Below are 15,214 nucleotides of genomic sequence, written 5' to 3'. Positions count from 1 at the left end.
GAGTGGGTTTTACGCATCTTTCCACAAACTACCACTTAGTGAAGGTTTTCTAACCAGAAAACTAGATCTTCTATTCAATTAGATATTTGTGTTCTAACAGTATTTTAACACAACAAACTGAAATCAATATGTGGAGTATTTGACAAGTCTTTACTTGGAGAACAGAATTTCATCCACAGGGCTACCTACACCAGTTTGATGCACCATGGGGTTTGGAGACTTAAAAAGTTCCAACAAATAAATTGTTTTGCTTTTTACGTTCTCCAAGAGCCAGCAAAACAAAACTAGATTTCCAATTGTAACCACAAATGGGGAAAACCTAGATGCAAATCCATCAGTTATATTACAAACCTCAATGAAATATGCATTTTGATGTCAAGAGAGTAAAATACAAACCTGAATTTGTCCGGACCAAATGCTCCATAAAAGGTAGTTAGCCTTGTTTGAGCCCTTAACACCTGTATAATCAGAAAGAAAAAATATTTAATTTCTGGCTTCAGATTACAAGCTAATCGCCAATCATAAAGCAGAATAAATAAACTGCATATGTTTCGGACACATGTTACCCAAAAATGTCTCACTCTTCAAAGAATTCAAAAATGATCATCATAGTGAGAAGGAGGAGCTGAGAATGGAAGCTTACGCAACTAGGAGTATAGAGGACTACATATTAAAAAACAAACTGCTGCCAAATTCATCCACTTGACCAAATAGGTTGATCTCAGAGAGACTTTGCACCATTTATCAGAATAACAAACATAGTTTTATTCCAAAAGAAAGTTATTTCTTTTTAATTTTCATTCATATTTCCCTGTATACTCTAAACTTTTTAAAACTTCTCTTGCTCTAAAGTGATAGTTGTGGTGATCTGAACATGCAGTGGTAGCTCCAAGCACCACAACACCATCTTAGAGTGGTGTCTTGGCACTGCTTAATCAGATGACTTAAAACATTGTTTCTGATAGACAACTTCCACTAAGGTCCCAGTCTACCTACCTGATGGCCAGTAATATGCTATCAACTTTGGTTTTTTTTTACATGATAGATATTCTTTCAATCCAGGGATCTCGAGCTAATTTGCATCATTTGGTACCTTAAGGTTTGTGTTGCTATTTTTTCTGCCAAATATTATGTAATGAAACAAGTTCATGCACCTATATAAAATGATTAGCTCCCATCTGGGTCTAGCAAGCACGATACAAAACCTAAAAAATAAATATATGGTTACAGACCGGTTTTAAAATACAATTAGGCAGCTGAAAGCAAGGTACTGTATGCAGTGAAATGCACACCCTATTCCCAAAAAGTCAATCCCTCCAACACTATGACAATTTGTACAGTAACGCTGTTCCCAGTCTATAAACCGTGACTAGAGATTGATCATCAGTATCTGGTAGTGTTTGTAATAATAATTAAAAGCCACTTAGCAGTTAATGAAAGATAACTTATCCTAACCCCAAAATAGCTAGGTTCTTGGTTATTTAGTTAAGGTATGGAAATGTCCGTGTTATGTGTTATGTGAATTTCTTTGCCTGGAACTAAAGGCTATGCATTGGAGGAAATTGGAGGAAGGATGGGTAATAAAGAGGCAGGGTACAAATCCCAAATGCAGAAGCATTGAATTAAAAAGGTTTTAAAGCTAATGAAATAATAAGTTGGAAAATTAGTACAGGTTGCCTGAGTTGCATTGGTGTTCCCTCTAGAATAAAAAAAAAAGTGTTTTTTTAAAAATCAGCTTCTTCAAACTAAACACATCACCAGATTCAACCCAGCCACCAGGTGATGTTGAGAGCATCAGATGTATGTTTCACAAGGGAAGAGGAACTTAGCACACTCAAATCTTTGAAAATTATAGAATATTTGTTTTTCAATCCATGATCTCCCTTGATGGCGACACGAGAGGAAAAATTACATTTTCTTTCTGGTAATCTCCTTTGCTGCCTGGGCTTGGCTTTCTGGGAAAATGTAGGTCTACTTGTGGTCTTAGTGGTTGATTAACTCCTCAGGGGGTTTCTGCTACCTACTAAGAAAGGCTGTTCTCTTTAGGACTGGCTGAAGAAAACAAACTCTCAGCCTCTTTATGCTGGTGAGGAGCTGATCTAGCAAAAGAGAAGAAAGCAGCACCTTCAAACACCAGGCCCTAAAGAAAGATTATGTTGAATTCCACAATCGCTGGTACTTTCCCACAATGAGAAGGATTCAAGGCAGCATGCTATGCATCAATGTCCACATCAAAACAGTTTGAAAGTGAATGGCCAAGGCTCACTAGGCCTTTCGCGCACAGCGATAGCTGCAGATGAAAGTAATAGTAATTGGAACAAACTGCCCTGTCCATGTATCTGTCATATTAACATGGTAGCCGGGAACAAATGATACTGTGACTTAGCTGTGAACCTTTGCTGTGCCATCTCTTTACATCTGTTAGCAGCTGGGTTACTGTCAATACATATAAAGCAGAATTTCCCCAAATGTCTGAAAGTTGCGGAATAGCTTCACCCACAAGAGACCAGGTCCTACATTTAGGTCTTTTAAAATAGCATACAACCAGCTGGAGTCTTATTGCTGGAAGTGTGAACAGAAACCACTATTATATGATCTAGGATCATTTGAAAAATATGTTATCACTGGGAGAAAAAGGTGAATGGCAAAGTCCTAAATGCACTTAATTAAAAAAAAAAAACCAGATGTGTTCAGTTTTCAACAAGGAGGAGCTACATTGAGAGCATTGGTTAAGTTTAAGCTGCTTACTCCAATTTACTAGCCATAGGACACCATCTCACACTGAAACGAGGACAGAAAATACGTTTTTATGTGCCCTGAATGAGGGAGGCAGGAAAGTCTAAAATGCCAGTAGGGTAAAACCAGCACCTGAAGGATATATAGCTTTAAAGCTGGCAAAATACTGAAATGGCAGATGGTTAATTGCCGGTTTTATGCATACGTTTTAGGCATTAACCCTGAAGTGCATTTGCTTGAAACTTGAATTTGAAAATCATTTAATTTAAAAGAAGTAAGTTTCAAATTCAAACATTTTCAAAACTTTAAATGACAATGACTTGACGCCCAAATTCACTAGGATAAAAGATAGAATGCAATTATACGCCCAGTTGACTTAATGACAAAGGCAAGACAACATACGGCCATAGGCCAATTTATGGCCATAATAAAACTGCAATGTAGAAGAAATGCAGTTTTTCCCTGTGAATTAAAAACTTGCCAATGCTGTGAATTTTACATCACATTCAAATCTGTGCAAGGTCAAATCAGCTTACCATAATTCACAGGTGCTTAAATGGAGTATCACTAAATTAACAGTAGTACTGTCATGTACAGTGCTTCAAGACAGCACAATTGTGATATTAAGTTCTCTATAAAAAAATAAGTCAACTTGTATGCTTTTAATAAATCAATGCACTGCAGCTAAGGACAAATTGAAACAAAAATGTTTTCACAATTAGCTCATTCTTAACACATTTAGAATTAAAGGTTTCAAACTACTCACCTAGATTTGGCCCATGTGTTTAGAAGCAGAGGCATGGGGGTGAAAGAAATCTATTTGTGTGAGACCGAAAGGCTCCTTTGCAAAGTTATTTTGATGGCTCTATATGACTCCACTTCTGTGCAGCAACAGACAGTGGATGGAGACAACGCCACCTATCAGGCCAGGAGAAATATTGCAACATTTCTAGACTGTCTGGTCTGACTTAGCAGCAGCCTTGGGAGTTACTAGTGCTGCTGGGGTTCATTAGATTGCAAGAGGGAAGGGGTGTAAAGAGAGGGGCTCTGGGAATGTACTGATGTTGCACATTTGAGAGGAACTGTAGAAGGTGGGCAAACCTACTACTAATTTTTTTTTAAACAAAATAAATAATTTCAATGTGGAGATAAAATAAAGGAAAAAACAACATGTGCAAATCCCTGCTTCCACAATACTTACTCAGTGGATAATGGGCTGGAGTACATGTTGGGAAGCAGGGGTGCACTTGGAAATCTTACTGTCTTTACATGTAAGACACAAACACATTACAAAAAATAAACACAAAATAGTGCTTGACAGTCCAAGTTTGTTTGCATAGGAGAAAGCCAAGATTAGAACTCCAGTCTACTGTTTTTGCAGTGATTAACTTAGGGCCTCATTACAATGGTGGAGGGACCGCGACCGACATTCTGTTGGTGCCCCCCGCCATCGCAATGCAGTTTTCCCCCTGCCATATTATGATGGCGGGGGCAGTCGGAAAGACGGGTGGATCAAATCCGACCGCCCTTCGTACCAACTGCTAATCCCTGCATTAGGGCAGTGCCTACAGGCACCGCCGTAGGGATTATGATATCCCGTTCCCCCGGTCGTTCTGCAGCTGTCAACCCACCGCAAAACGGCTGGCAGAAACATATTTGGGGGCTCGTAGTGGGCCCCCCTCAATTCCTGGAGCAGGGACATGTACCCTGGAGGCCACATATGGTGCCCCCCTACATATTCCCGCACCATTTGGCAGGCACCGCATGGTGCCTGCCACGTAATGCAGGGATTATGTCTACACCTTATTTTTTGTATTGCGGCGGGGTCTGCTGACTGCATCCCCACCACAATACAAAATATAGGTAATGCGACCGCCACGGTGGTGGTCGCATCATAATTCAGATGGAGAGTAGGCCGCCTCGTAGGCAGCTGGTCCCAAATCCGATACAATGGCATCGTAATGACCCCCTTAGCTAATGTCCTCATATATTGCAAATTTAGCGGAGGCATCAAGCTCCCATCCTATCAAGACAGAGAGCCTGCTGTAAAAAGGTGGCATTGTTAACAGGCGAGCAAGCAAACAAAGAACCAACACTACAGAGTATGCTGTTGAGAGATCTATGTTGACCAGACTAATGTCTGTACATTTAAAAGAAATCTGTTACCTTCGGAATTGTTAATCCCTAGTTTGCATTTTCTACATGCTGATGGTTAAAGATTCCATTCTTTAAAATAATACAATCAGAGGACAGTCAAGATTCAAAGTTGGAACTAGTTTTACGCAGTTATCCGTGAGCATCACCTCAGTTATGCAGACGGGAATTTCTTCAGGCGACGTAGTTACAGATCGGTCCTCTTTTTTCTGAATCTGCAGTGAACATTTAAGGAGAAAAAAAAACGTCAACTCAAAACCACTCAATCTGTGTCATGAAAAGTAAAAAGTAAACCTTATCCTTTGCAACCGTACAAAACAGTAACTTTTAGTAATTTGTTTAGTAATTAACTATTTATTTTATCACTGTACGTGAACAAGGAGACCCTGTATAGTAAAACTGTTATGTTATGTTATATGAGTATTTATTACGCGCACAATTACTCTTGAGTATCCTGGCGCGAAAACCACAGAGAAATCACATAAGGAAGCACAGCATAATTTTAGTGAACTTGGTTAAAAAGGTGAGTTTTAAGAAGCTTTTTAAAACGGCTAAGGTCTCTGGTGTCCCTGAGAATGAACGGAAGGGCATTCCAGAGGGTAGCTGCTCTGACTGAAAAAGATTGGCCGCCCAATCTGGTGCGCCTAAAGCGCGGTATTACCAGCAGGCGTTGGGAGGCAGATCTGAGATGTCTGCCTGGCACATGAAGCGTCACTCTTTCCCTGAGATAGACTGGGCCGTTATCATGTAGTGCTCGGTGGGTGAGAACCAGAGCTTTAAATTGAACTCTTTGGGCCACTGGAAGCCAATGAAGGGAAGCCAGTTGGGATCTTATGCTAATGCGTCTGGGAATGCCCAGCAAAAGTCTCGCCGCCGCATTTTGTATGATCTGCAGCCTGTTTAGCAAATAGGAGGGGGAGCCCAGATAGAGAGCGTTGGCGTAGTCTAGGCGGGACAGTATAAGGGCTCTGGCAACCGTTTCTTTTGCCGGTTGGGGCAATAAGGGAAAGAATCTGCTCAGGGATTTAAGGGTCCCAAAGCAGGCACCCGTCAGTCTTTTTATCTGCTCTGAGAACCTCAAATCTTCACTAAACCAGATGCCCAGATTCTTGGCCGGGCCCCCCTCAGAGAGGGGACGGGGGAAATCGGGAGGCCAGATCAGTTCAGTAAATTGGTTGGGAAAGTGGCCATATAATATGATCTCCGATTTACCCTCGTTGCATTTCAGCTTGGCCTGAGCCAGCCAGGTGAACACGGCCGCCAGGCACCTTTGTGCTGCGGTCGTTTCTAATTGTGAGTTACCCCAAGTGAACAAAAGCTGGGTGTCGTCGGCATATGCCATTATTTTCGCACCCAGCCTCTCGGCCAAGTAGATCAGCGGGGTCATATAGATGTTAAAAAGTAGTGGGCTCAAAGTAGAGCCCTGTGGGACCCCCGTCTGAACTAGCCTGGCCGAGGAAGAGTGTGGGGGCATCCAAACTTGCTGGTACCGTGAGTCCAAGAATGACTTCAACCAAGACCAAGCGGCCCCCGTGAGGCCGATGTCAGTGAGGCGGGCTAGGAGGAGTTGGTGTGGGACCGTATCAAAGGCAGCAGAGAGGTCCAATAAAATCAGTGCCGCTCTGCCACCCTTGTCCGTGCACTCCCTGATGGCTCCCACCACCTCTACCAGGGCTGTCTCCATACTGAAGGAGGCCCTAAAGCCTGATTGAGCTGGGTGAAGTACCCCAGACTCCTCCACAAAGGTGTTCAACTGCCGAAAGATCACCTTTTCGTAGACTTTGGCCAATGCCGGGAGCAAAGAGATGGGACGGTAGTTTGCAGCGACAAGAGGGTCAGCTGAAGGTTTCTTTAGGAGGGGCAGAAGTTTCGCTTGCTTCCATAGCCTGGGTACCGTTGCGGATTGCAGTGACCAGTTAATTATATCTGTAACTTCTGTCACTACATAGTCTGCAACTCCAGCCAAAACTCTTGCCGAGCAAGGGTCCGCAGGGGAGCCCGATTTAAGAGATTTCAACACAGTAAGAATGTCCGATTGATCGGCCAAAGTAAAGTTGGCGAGGCAGTTATTCGAGAGAGAGCCGGACGTCTCCTCCACCGGAAGAGTTGTAGCGGGACTCAAGGCAAATCCCTCCTCAATAAGCTTAATTTTGTTAATAAAAAAGGAGGAGATCTCCTCACATCGGTCTGCGGAAACCGGAATCTTTTTTTGCTCCGCAAGAGGCGACAGAAAGCTTTGTACAATAGCGAATATCTCCTTATCATTATTATCTGCCTTTAAGATTCTAGTCGCAAAGTAGGTGCCTTTTGCAGTCTTAACTGCGATCTAATATTCTCTTTGGACTAGACGGAGGGCGGCTTTAGCTTGTGGAGAGTAAGCAGCCCTCCAGAGCCTCTCCGATTTTTTGCATGACCTTTTTAACTCTTTAAGCGCTGGCGTATACCAGGGTTGAGAGGGCAAAACCCGTCGGTGGCTTTGCGAGGCGGGTTTGGAGGTAGCCTCTACTCCTCGCCTAACCCAGGCATTAAAGAGTTCCACTTGGGCCTCTAAATTGCTTGCTAGGGCCATATGGGAATGCGTAAGAGCATCGACCAAGCCCGGGATATTAATTTTCCTCGCTGGGGGGCCAACCAAAGGGGAGGGGTGGCGTGGTGGTCGTGCCATATCCCAGGAAAAATAGACAACCGCATGGTCGGACCAGGTGACCGGCTGGGGGTCTTTCAGAGCCAGATTAAAGTTGGAACATACCAGGTCCAATAAATGTCCATGGGAGTGCGTTGGTTTGGTGACCCACTGAGTCAAAAGTGTAATACCTAGAAGGTCTTGTAGGGTCAGCACATCTGGGGAACCGGTGGAATCCCAATGGATGTTGAAATCTCCCAGTAGGAGAAATTTTGGAAAGCGTAGCACACGTTCAGCTACAGCATCTCCTAAGGAGCTTAGAAAGGAACCCATCGGCCCCGGTGGGCGATAAATCAGAGTACCTCCTACGGTGAAGTGAGGGGACAGAATAAAGGAAAAGTCAAGTGCTTCACCATCCAGCACACTCAGAGATTTGTCACATGAAAAGGCCCAAGCTTCCCTGAATACCACAGCAGTGCCGCCCCCTCTGCCTAAAGTGCGATCAGCCCTGGCCAGGCGGTAGCCACGTGGGACGGCCAGTTCTACTACTGGGGCACACTGGGGCAACTCCAAAATGAATGATTTCTAAAGTTTCCTTGCTGAAAAAATGGATGCACTTACTAATGGTGATGAGGCTGCTTGTACGCACTCTCACGTTGAGGAAACAAGGGAACTGTGCTCAGAATAAAGTGAAGCATTCCAAAAAGCACATCATTTTGTCAAATAGGAAATGTTGGGATTGAGACACAGGGGTCCTGATCCCAGTTACCCCCTAGGCTAGGGGAGTCAAGCAATGGTCCATAAGAGCCAAGTCTTGGCCAGATTTTCACTATGTGAATGATTATTAAGGTATGTAAATATATCTTATGTGGACAGCCTGAAAATATGACATGGATCTCTCCCTCATGGACACAGAGGCCACATTCCCATTTTTTTTTTTACATACACATTCTGGATGCTAGATCTATCATGAAAAGTAGGTGCCACAAATGTGATAAAATCAGCCAGTCTGCATATTTAAGGGATTGTGTAGTATACTTGTTTATCTTGTGTATCTGTGTTTAAAATTGTAGGAGTGTCTCTCAAAATATAGTGAAAAAATAAGTACGTACCCTGGCTTTTGCATAACTTAGCATTTCCTGAGTGGTTTCATACGTTGGCCAGGGAGCATTGATGCAGTATTCCACCACAAAATGGTCATCCTAATTGGAAAAAGAAACAATTTGACAAGAATCAATGAGATATGCCACTTCCAAATTTTCAATTTCCTGCAACCTCGGTAAAAGGCAAAAATAGGCACTTACATCTATTCATTTTATTTTTATGTATTAAAATGTGTTTTATACATGACAAATTTATTTCCTATGCTACAGCTAGAGAATATGCAGAATACATTCAATATACAAATTAATTAACAACTATAGTTGCTATCTACTCCTCACAAATCACATATATAATTACCTTTATTTTCAACAGATTTCCTTTTGCTTCATTGACGAGCTCTTGCCAGACGGCTTGACCATAACTGCCTACAGAAGCAGACGCCAGGCTCTCCAACACAACATTTAACTTAACTTTATAAACGAGCTGTGATGAAAATGTGAAAAAAGAGAATTATACTGCTGTATCAGCAAAGAAATAAATCAATGAATTAGAAATATTCAGCTGTTAAAAAGGCCAGTTCCTAGTTATTCCTCCCCTTGTAACTAAGGCGCCCAGAAAAAAAAAGAATCCATGTGCACCCTGGTATCCCAGTAACCTTAGCCCACTTATCACGAAGACTCCAACTTAAAGAGCAGAAAGTGCTGTTTAGTAGAACAGTCTAACAATAGCTCCCACAGAAGCTTAATTCTACCCACAATTCACAAACAAGTGAAAATGCGCCCGTAAATTCATGATTATACATGGTTTAGACAAAACCAATCATGTGAGAAGTCTACTGAACTGAAATTCATCCTGTACATGCATGTCTTTAAATAGAATGTAATACCTCAAAGTAGAAAACTGGATACAAATTGTTGGTATGAGTAAGTGAGTTAGTGTCATGTGCTGCACTGTAAGGAGAAGCACCATTTAAGGTGACTAAATGTGTGAAGGAGGAGTTTAACTTCATACAAAGCCTATCACCAAATTGTAGCCAGCAGCAGTGGGTACCAAGCCAATGACTATCGTGTTGACAATCACCCGACCAACTAAATAGGCACTGACATTATAACCAATGTGGCGAAAGAATGGGAAGTGAACATGTGAGACATAACCACAGCACCCATTTTATGAGTTCAAAATGGGCTATTTTGCCAGACAGAGGGTCAGTTTGATGCATTTAGCTAGATGTACCATTTGAACAGAAATCATGCTTTTCATGAACTATCTGGATATTAAAGTAAACCTGCACTGCCTATCCACTCCCATATAATCCTTTAGTCAACAATCTCCTCCAGTTATCGCTGCGGGGTGGGTGGCTGAGATGTTTATTTGTATCACCAGCTTGCAGCAACAAGTGAACACAATGTGCAAGTGCTAAAGGTCCGAGGATGAAAATATATTTTAAAACAAAGTAAATATACACAACTTTGCAAAACCAATTTTGATCCCGGCAAACTCCAATAGAAAAGAGTATTCAGCAATGAAAGGTATTGAGGAAGGTGGAGAAAGATTGAGAAAGAGTGTGTGTTTGTGTCCAAATTAAACAAGTAACGAGAGACCAACCCATCACAGATAATAAATAACCTTAATTCTGTATACATGGACAAGGACCATTACTCACTTCAACATCCAGGCCAAACTGAATTGCAAAGTTTTCGGCTTCATCAAATTTGTGCTTGTGCAGCAAACGACTCAACCTTGAGGACAATAGGGGAAAGGGTGCAGGTGCACCAGGTGGTTATTCTCTCAGATATTCTTCTCAGATTTAAAATTCTAACAATTCTCTTCAATTAAGTACCTGTTTTCTGGTAGCGCTTCTGTCAAACACCTCATCACAAGCGTGGAAACGATCGGTTCAGTTGAACTACAAGTAATTGAGGAGGGTAATCAAAGGCAGAAATCTCAGTCAGAATAAAATACCATAAAACGAACATCAATTAATAGTCCAAGAAGAACTAAAATGCTAAATATTGTATTTACATACCTATCTCGATTCGCACAGATTCCTTCCAAGAGGTATATTGTGTCCTGGAAAGATAACAGCAAGAGATGGATGACCACAACTTTGAACACAGATATCACTGACCATTTTATCTAACTTTTTCAAAGTATTTTCAGTTTTTTTCTGGCACTAGTCTGATCCTATAACTAGGAAGCCAACTAATCCAAAACTATTCACACCTAAATGTATAATCAGATGCAAAAACAAATCTTCATCAAACCTCAAACTAAAAAGTAAAATAAGCAGTTCTACTCTTTAATTTAAAGAGGATGTGATGCATAAGACTTAAGGACATGTTGTTGGGCCTGGTCAGGCCCAATACCCATTTAATTCCATCAATCTGCAAACCAATAATTAAACCAAAATACGGTCCTCATCAATTCTTTGCAGTTGGTAGCATTACAAATACTTTCAGAAATAGGAGATTATGCAAAGGGAAAGTATATGTTTAGCAGAGGAATAGCCACACGATTACACTCTTAAACGATGTGGGACCCACAGACTGGTAGAACAGTCCCCTTTATTCTGTTGTATTTCTCCTGCACAATTCCATTAAAGTTTAAATTGATGGGAGACATGGAACAAAGAATGCCTTATGCATTTTCTCAAACTATTTATTCCATATCCCCAACCGTACATTTAACGTCAACTTCCCTGTACTTCTCAGACTGATCCTATCAAGATACATATTGAGGAAATGTCTGTGTATATTAGCTCATTCTACATGAATTCTCTTCTTTTGCTTCAAGGCAGAACACAGAAAATTCAATGAAAAAAACCTTAAAACCCCTCTCTCCAGTCAAGGATTTAGATATGAATGATGTCAATATATTCACTCTATTCATTCCTAGCTCAATGCATGCTTTCAAGCATCCACTTGGTGCAATACTGTCTTAAAGCACTGAAATAAACATAAATATACTGCATAGTTCATACAAGAAGCACAAGTTACTAACAATTCTTTTCACACTCATAAGCTACTATCCGACTTATTCCAGCCCTAGGAGGTCTGGCCCCCAGCATATTTTTGCTCAGTATTAAATAGTACTTAGGCTAGACTGGAAACACACATGCCCTCTGCCTTACTTCACCCTTTTTTCCTGAATAGGGTCAGTTCCCAGTTTGTTTGGTAAAGATTTGTTCAGGATAGTCACTTACTACATACATGTGTTCTATGTAGAGTAACTGTATCAAAATGTAGCTCACCTAAACCTTCTGAAAATCTGGCATTGATTCAGCTCTCATCAACTGGTGCAGGGCACCCCTGCATTAATGCAACAGTATAGGCATTGCATAATCATTAAGTGCACTAGACTCCAAGTATATAGATTCTGAAATACTTGAAACTGGTAGTGTATCAAAGAACAAGGGACAAAATACTTTATCTGCAGTGTGGTCACTACAGAGACCTCCTAGTCGTTGTATAGATTAGCAGAATCCTTTGGTATACCAGAAAAAGGTTCACATTGTAGGATAGAAGAAGGACTCAAAAGCATATTATTTAATAGGGATATATGTCTTACATAAGACATCAAACTAGTGTTGTAACTTCATAATTATCAGAGAAGTATAGAACATACCGTGCCAATTGCAGTTTGGACTAAAGTCGAAATATCAGACACTTCAACAGAATACAGCAAATTCATAGTTGGTAATGAATAAACTGTAAGGTTTCTCATCTGTAAAAACAAAAAATCAAAATTCTATTTTTTGCATGTTTCATTAAGTACAACGATATTCACTCTTGCCTTACTTGAAAATATCTTCAACACAGAGGGTGGAAAGTTAGGGGGTGAGAGAGCACGGGAAGAGAGCAAGAGAGAGAGGGGGGGGAGAGCAAGAGAGCACGGGAAGAGAGCACGGGAAGAGAGCATGAGAGAGCACGGGAAGAGAGCAAGAGAGAGCACGGGAAGAGAGCAAGAGAGAGCACGGGAAGAGAGCAAGAGAGAGCACGGGAAGAGAGCAAGAGAGAGCACGGGAAGAGAGCAAGAGAGAGCACGGGAAGAGAGCAAGAGAGAGCACGGGAAGAGAGCAAGAGAGAGCACGGGAAGAGAGCAAGAGAGCGTGGGGGAGAGAGCAAGAGAGAGAGCGAACGCGAGCGAGACAGCGAGAGAGACAGAGCGAGAGAGAGACAGAGCGAGAGAGAGACAGAGCGAGAGAGAGACAGAGCGAGAGAGAGACAGAGCGAGCGAGAGACAGAGCGAGCGAGAGACAGAGCGAGCGAGAGACAGAGCGAGCGAGAGACAGAGCGAGCGAGAGACAGAGCGAGAGAGAGACAGAGCGAGAGAGAGACAGAGCGAGAGAGAGACAGAGCGAGAGAGAGACAGAGCGAGAGAGAGACAGAGCGAGAGAGAGACAGAGCGAGAGAGAGACAGAGCGAGAGAGAGACAGAGCGAGAGAGAGACAGAGCGAGAGAGAGACAGAGCGAGAGAGACAGAGCGAGAGAGAGAGCGCGAGAGAGAGAGAGCGCGAGAGAGAGAGCGCGAGAGAGAGAGAGCGCGAGAGAGAGAGCGCGAGAGAGAGCGCGCGAGAGCGCGCGAGAGAGCGCGAGAGCGCGCGAGAGCGCGAGAGAGAGCGCGAGAGAGAGAGCAAGAGAGAGCGCGCAAGAGAGAGCGAAAGAGAGAGCGAGAGAGAGAGCGAGAGAGAGAGCGCGAGAGAGAGAGAGAGAGAGAGAGCGAGAGAGAGAGAGAGAGAGAGAGAGCGAGAGAGAGAGAGCGAGAGAGAGAGAGCGAGAGAGAGAGAGCGAGAGAGAGAGAGAGCGAGAGAGAGAGAGCGAGCAATTGAGTGAGAGGGCAAGAGAGAGCAAGAGAGAGCAGTTTCCTTCTCAATTTGGGTAGCTGCAGGTGTCCCATGATGCTCTTAATTGATACCCTTATGAGAACAGTAGAATGAACTACTATTCGGAGACAATATCATGTTCAGAAAAACCATTAGCACTCTTACAACAGATGTGGCTGTTTTGGGATCCAAGGAAGTCTAGCACTCATCCCTGTACACCTGCACTGCTGAAGCCATCACATGGATGCAGAAACAGGTTAACTAAAACCTTTCTAAGACAGAAATTATATTTCTGCATTATGTTAGCCCTTTGAAATTGGCCTTAAGAGAACTTGAAATCTGACTAATACGTGTCATTTTATTTCTACATGTGCCACCCATGTACATTCTTGGAGTGCTGAGGACAACTACTGTGATCATGTCACAAGGAATACAGTTATTACCATCTATAGGTACTCAAAGACCAATGCCCCTCTCTGGTAGCCCTGGTCCATGTATTTGTCTGAACATGCCATTAGTAGACATTTTAGGTAAATGATGAAGCAAATGAGAAGCTCCAAGAGGTATTAGACGTCTTTCTTGCACGCATGTTTCAAACACAAGATGCTTTGCAAAGAATATGAAGATGTAGGGAGTCCGATTAAAACAATTACAGAAATAAGAAGGTGAGGGACGATCGGATAGGTATTTAGGACAGTGATAGACAGCAAACTATCCAACTCGTTTTAATATATTTGCATTACAAATATTGACAATTTGAATAACTATTTGAGAGGAATCACTAAATCAGAGGAATCATGTGCTGAACTGGATAAAAGCCCAGACCTCTGGATTTTAGGGGCATCAACTTGGCCATTAGATTTCCTTTCTCTTTGACTCGGCCTTCAATAAACTGGCAGAGCTACAAGTGTACCAGTTTGGAAAAGCAGCACAATGCACTTGCTTGATTGTGGAGATACCCATCTCCCCTCAATGGATTTCGTTAACAACCCTCCCATCATCATTGGCTTTCAACTCAGGCATCAGGGGTCTGCTAGCTCCTAGAACTATAGGCAATTTGGACTTTCATCTTCGCCGTGCCCCTAGCTCTTCACTAGAAGCAGGACACGCATTTCAGTGCAATATGCACTGTGCAAACCTCCCTCCCAACAGAGATCTTACGTGCTCAGATTGAATATATGATTATTCAACGATTTCAAGTTCCACGCATGCCTTTACCACGCGAATTTTACTTCGCATGTGTCTTTTGCACGCAGCATTTGACAACGCATGTTTTTACTCCGCAATCATAACGTTACGAAACATCTGACGTCCCATTTACATTTACATAATGATACTGATAGGCTACATGCAGTACGAAGGAAAAGATCGATGTTTTAAACAATAATAAACAGATTCCCTTACATTATATTTTAAATTTTTTCATAATGCGCTTAATTAATACCCTAATTTACAAAGTTTTGATTCATATCTTACCCCTGTACGTCTTTCACCATCAGCCCTTTCTTCCACCGACCACGGAAACAAGCGTCAAAACACGTCTATCAAAACTGATAACGGACTTCTATTATGACGTGCTCTTTTCCTTCAGCGTTTTGAGGCATTGTAGAGCGGTTTTTTTTACGTTTTTGAAATTTTCTTCTTAATTTATTAATATCCGCTTGGTTTTTTTTTGGGGGGGGAGACCCCCCCAACCCCCCCTAGCCTCCCCCCAGTCCCCCCCCCAGCCCCCCAGCCCCCCCCCTCCCCCCAGCCCCCCAAAGCCAACGCAGATC

The 15,214-nt window shown here is 42.5% G+C and overlaps 1 protein-coding gene across 2 annotated transcripts in view; it reads right to left on the bottom strand.

Moving 5' to 3' along the window:
• The window catches only part of KNTC1 (kinetochore associated 1), a 913,665-nt gene that overhangs the window by 709,833 nt on the left and 188,618 nt on the right, over positions 1–15,214 (bottom strand). For both annotated transcript variants that reach the window (XM_078667574.1, XM_078667573.1), the window contains exons 13-20: positions 12,242–12,340; positions 10,644–10,687; positions 10,458–10,523; positions 10,281–10,356; positions 8,975–9,100; positions 8,626–8,715; positions 5,040–5,105; positions 397–458 (exon numbers count right to left, since the gene is read on the bottom strand). In XM_078667574.1, the coding sequence (XP_078523700.1) occupies positions 397–458; positions 5,040–5,105; positions 8,626–8,715; positions 8,975–9,100; positions 10,281–10,356; positions 10,458–10,523; positions 10,644–10,687; positions 12,242–12,340 (629 nt within the window). The remainder of the gene's footprint in view (positions 1–396; positions 459–5,039; positions 5,106–8,625; positions 8,716–8,974; positions 9,101–10,280; positions 10,357–10,457; positions 10,524–10,643; positions 10,688–12,241; positions 12,341–15,214) is intronic.

The sequence above is a fragment of the Lissotriton helveticus genome, chromosome 11, assembly GCF_964261635.1.
Source record: "Lissotriton helveticus chromosome 11, aLisHel1.1, whole genome shotgun sequence".
NCBI lineage: Eukaryota > Metazoa > Chordata > Amphibia > Caudata > Salamandridae > Lissotriton > Lissotriton helveticus.
This window is presented reverse-complemented; position numbering and strand designations above follow the sequence as displayed.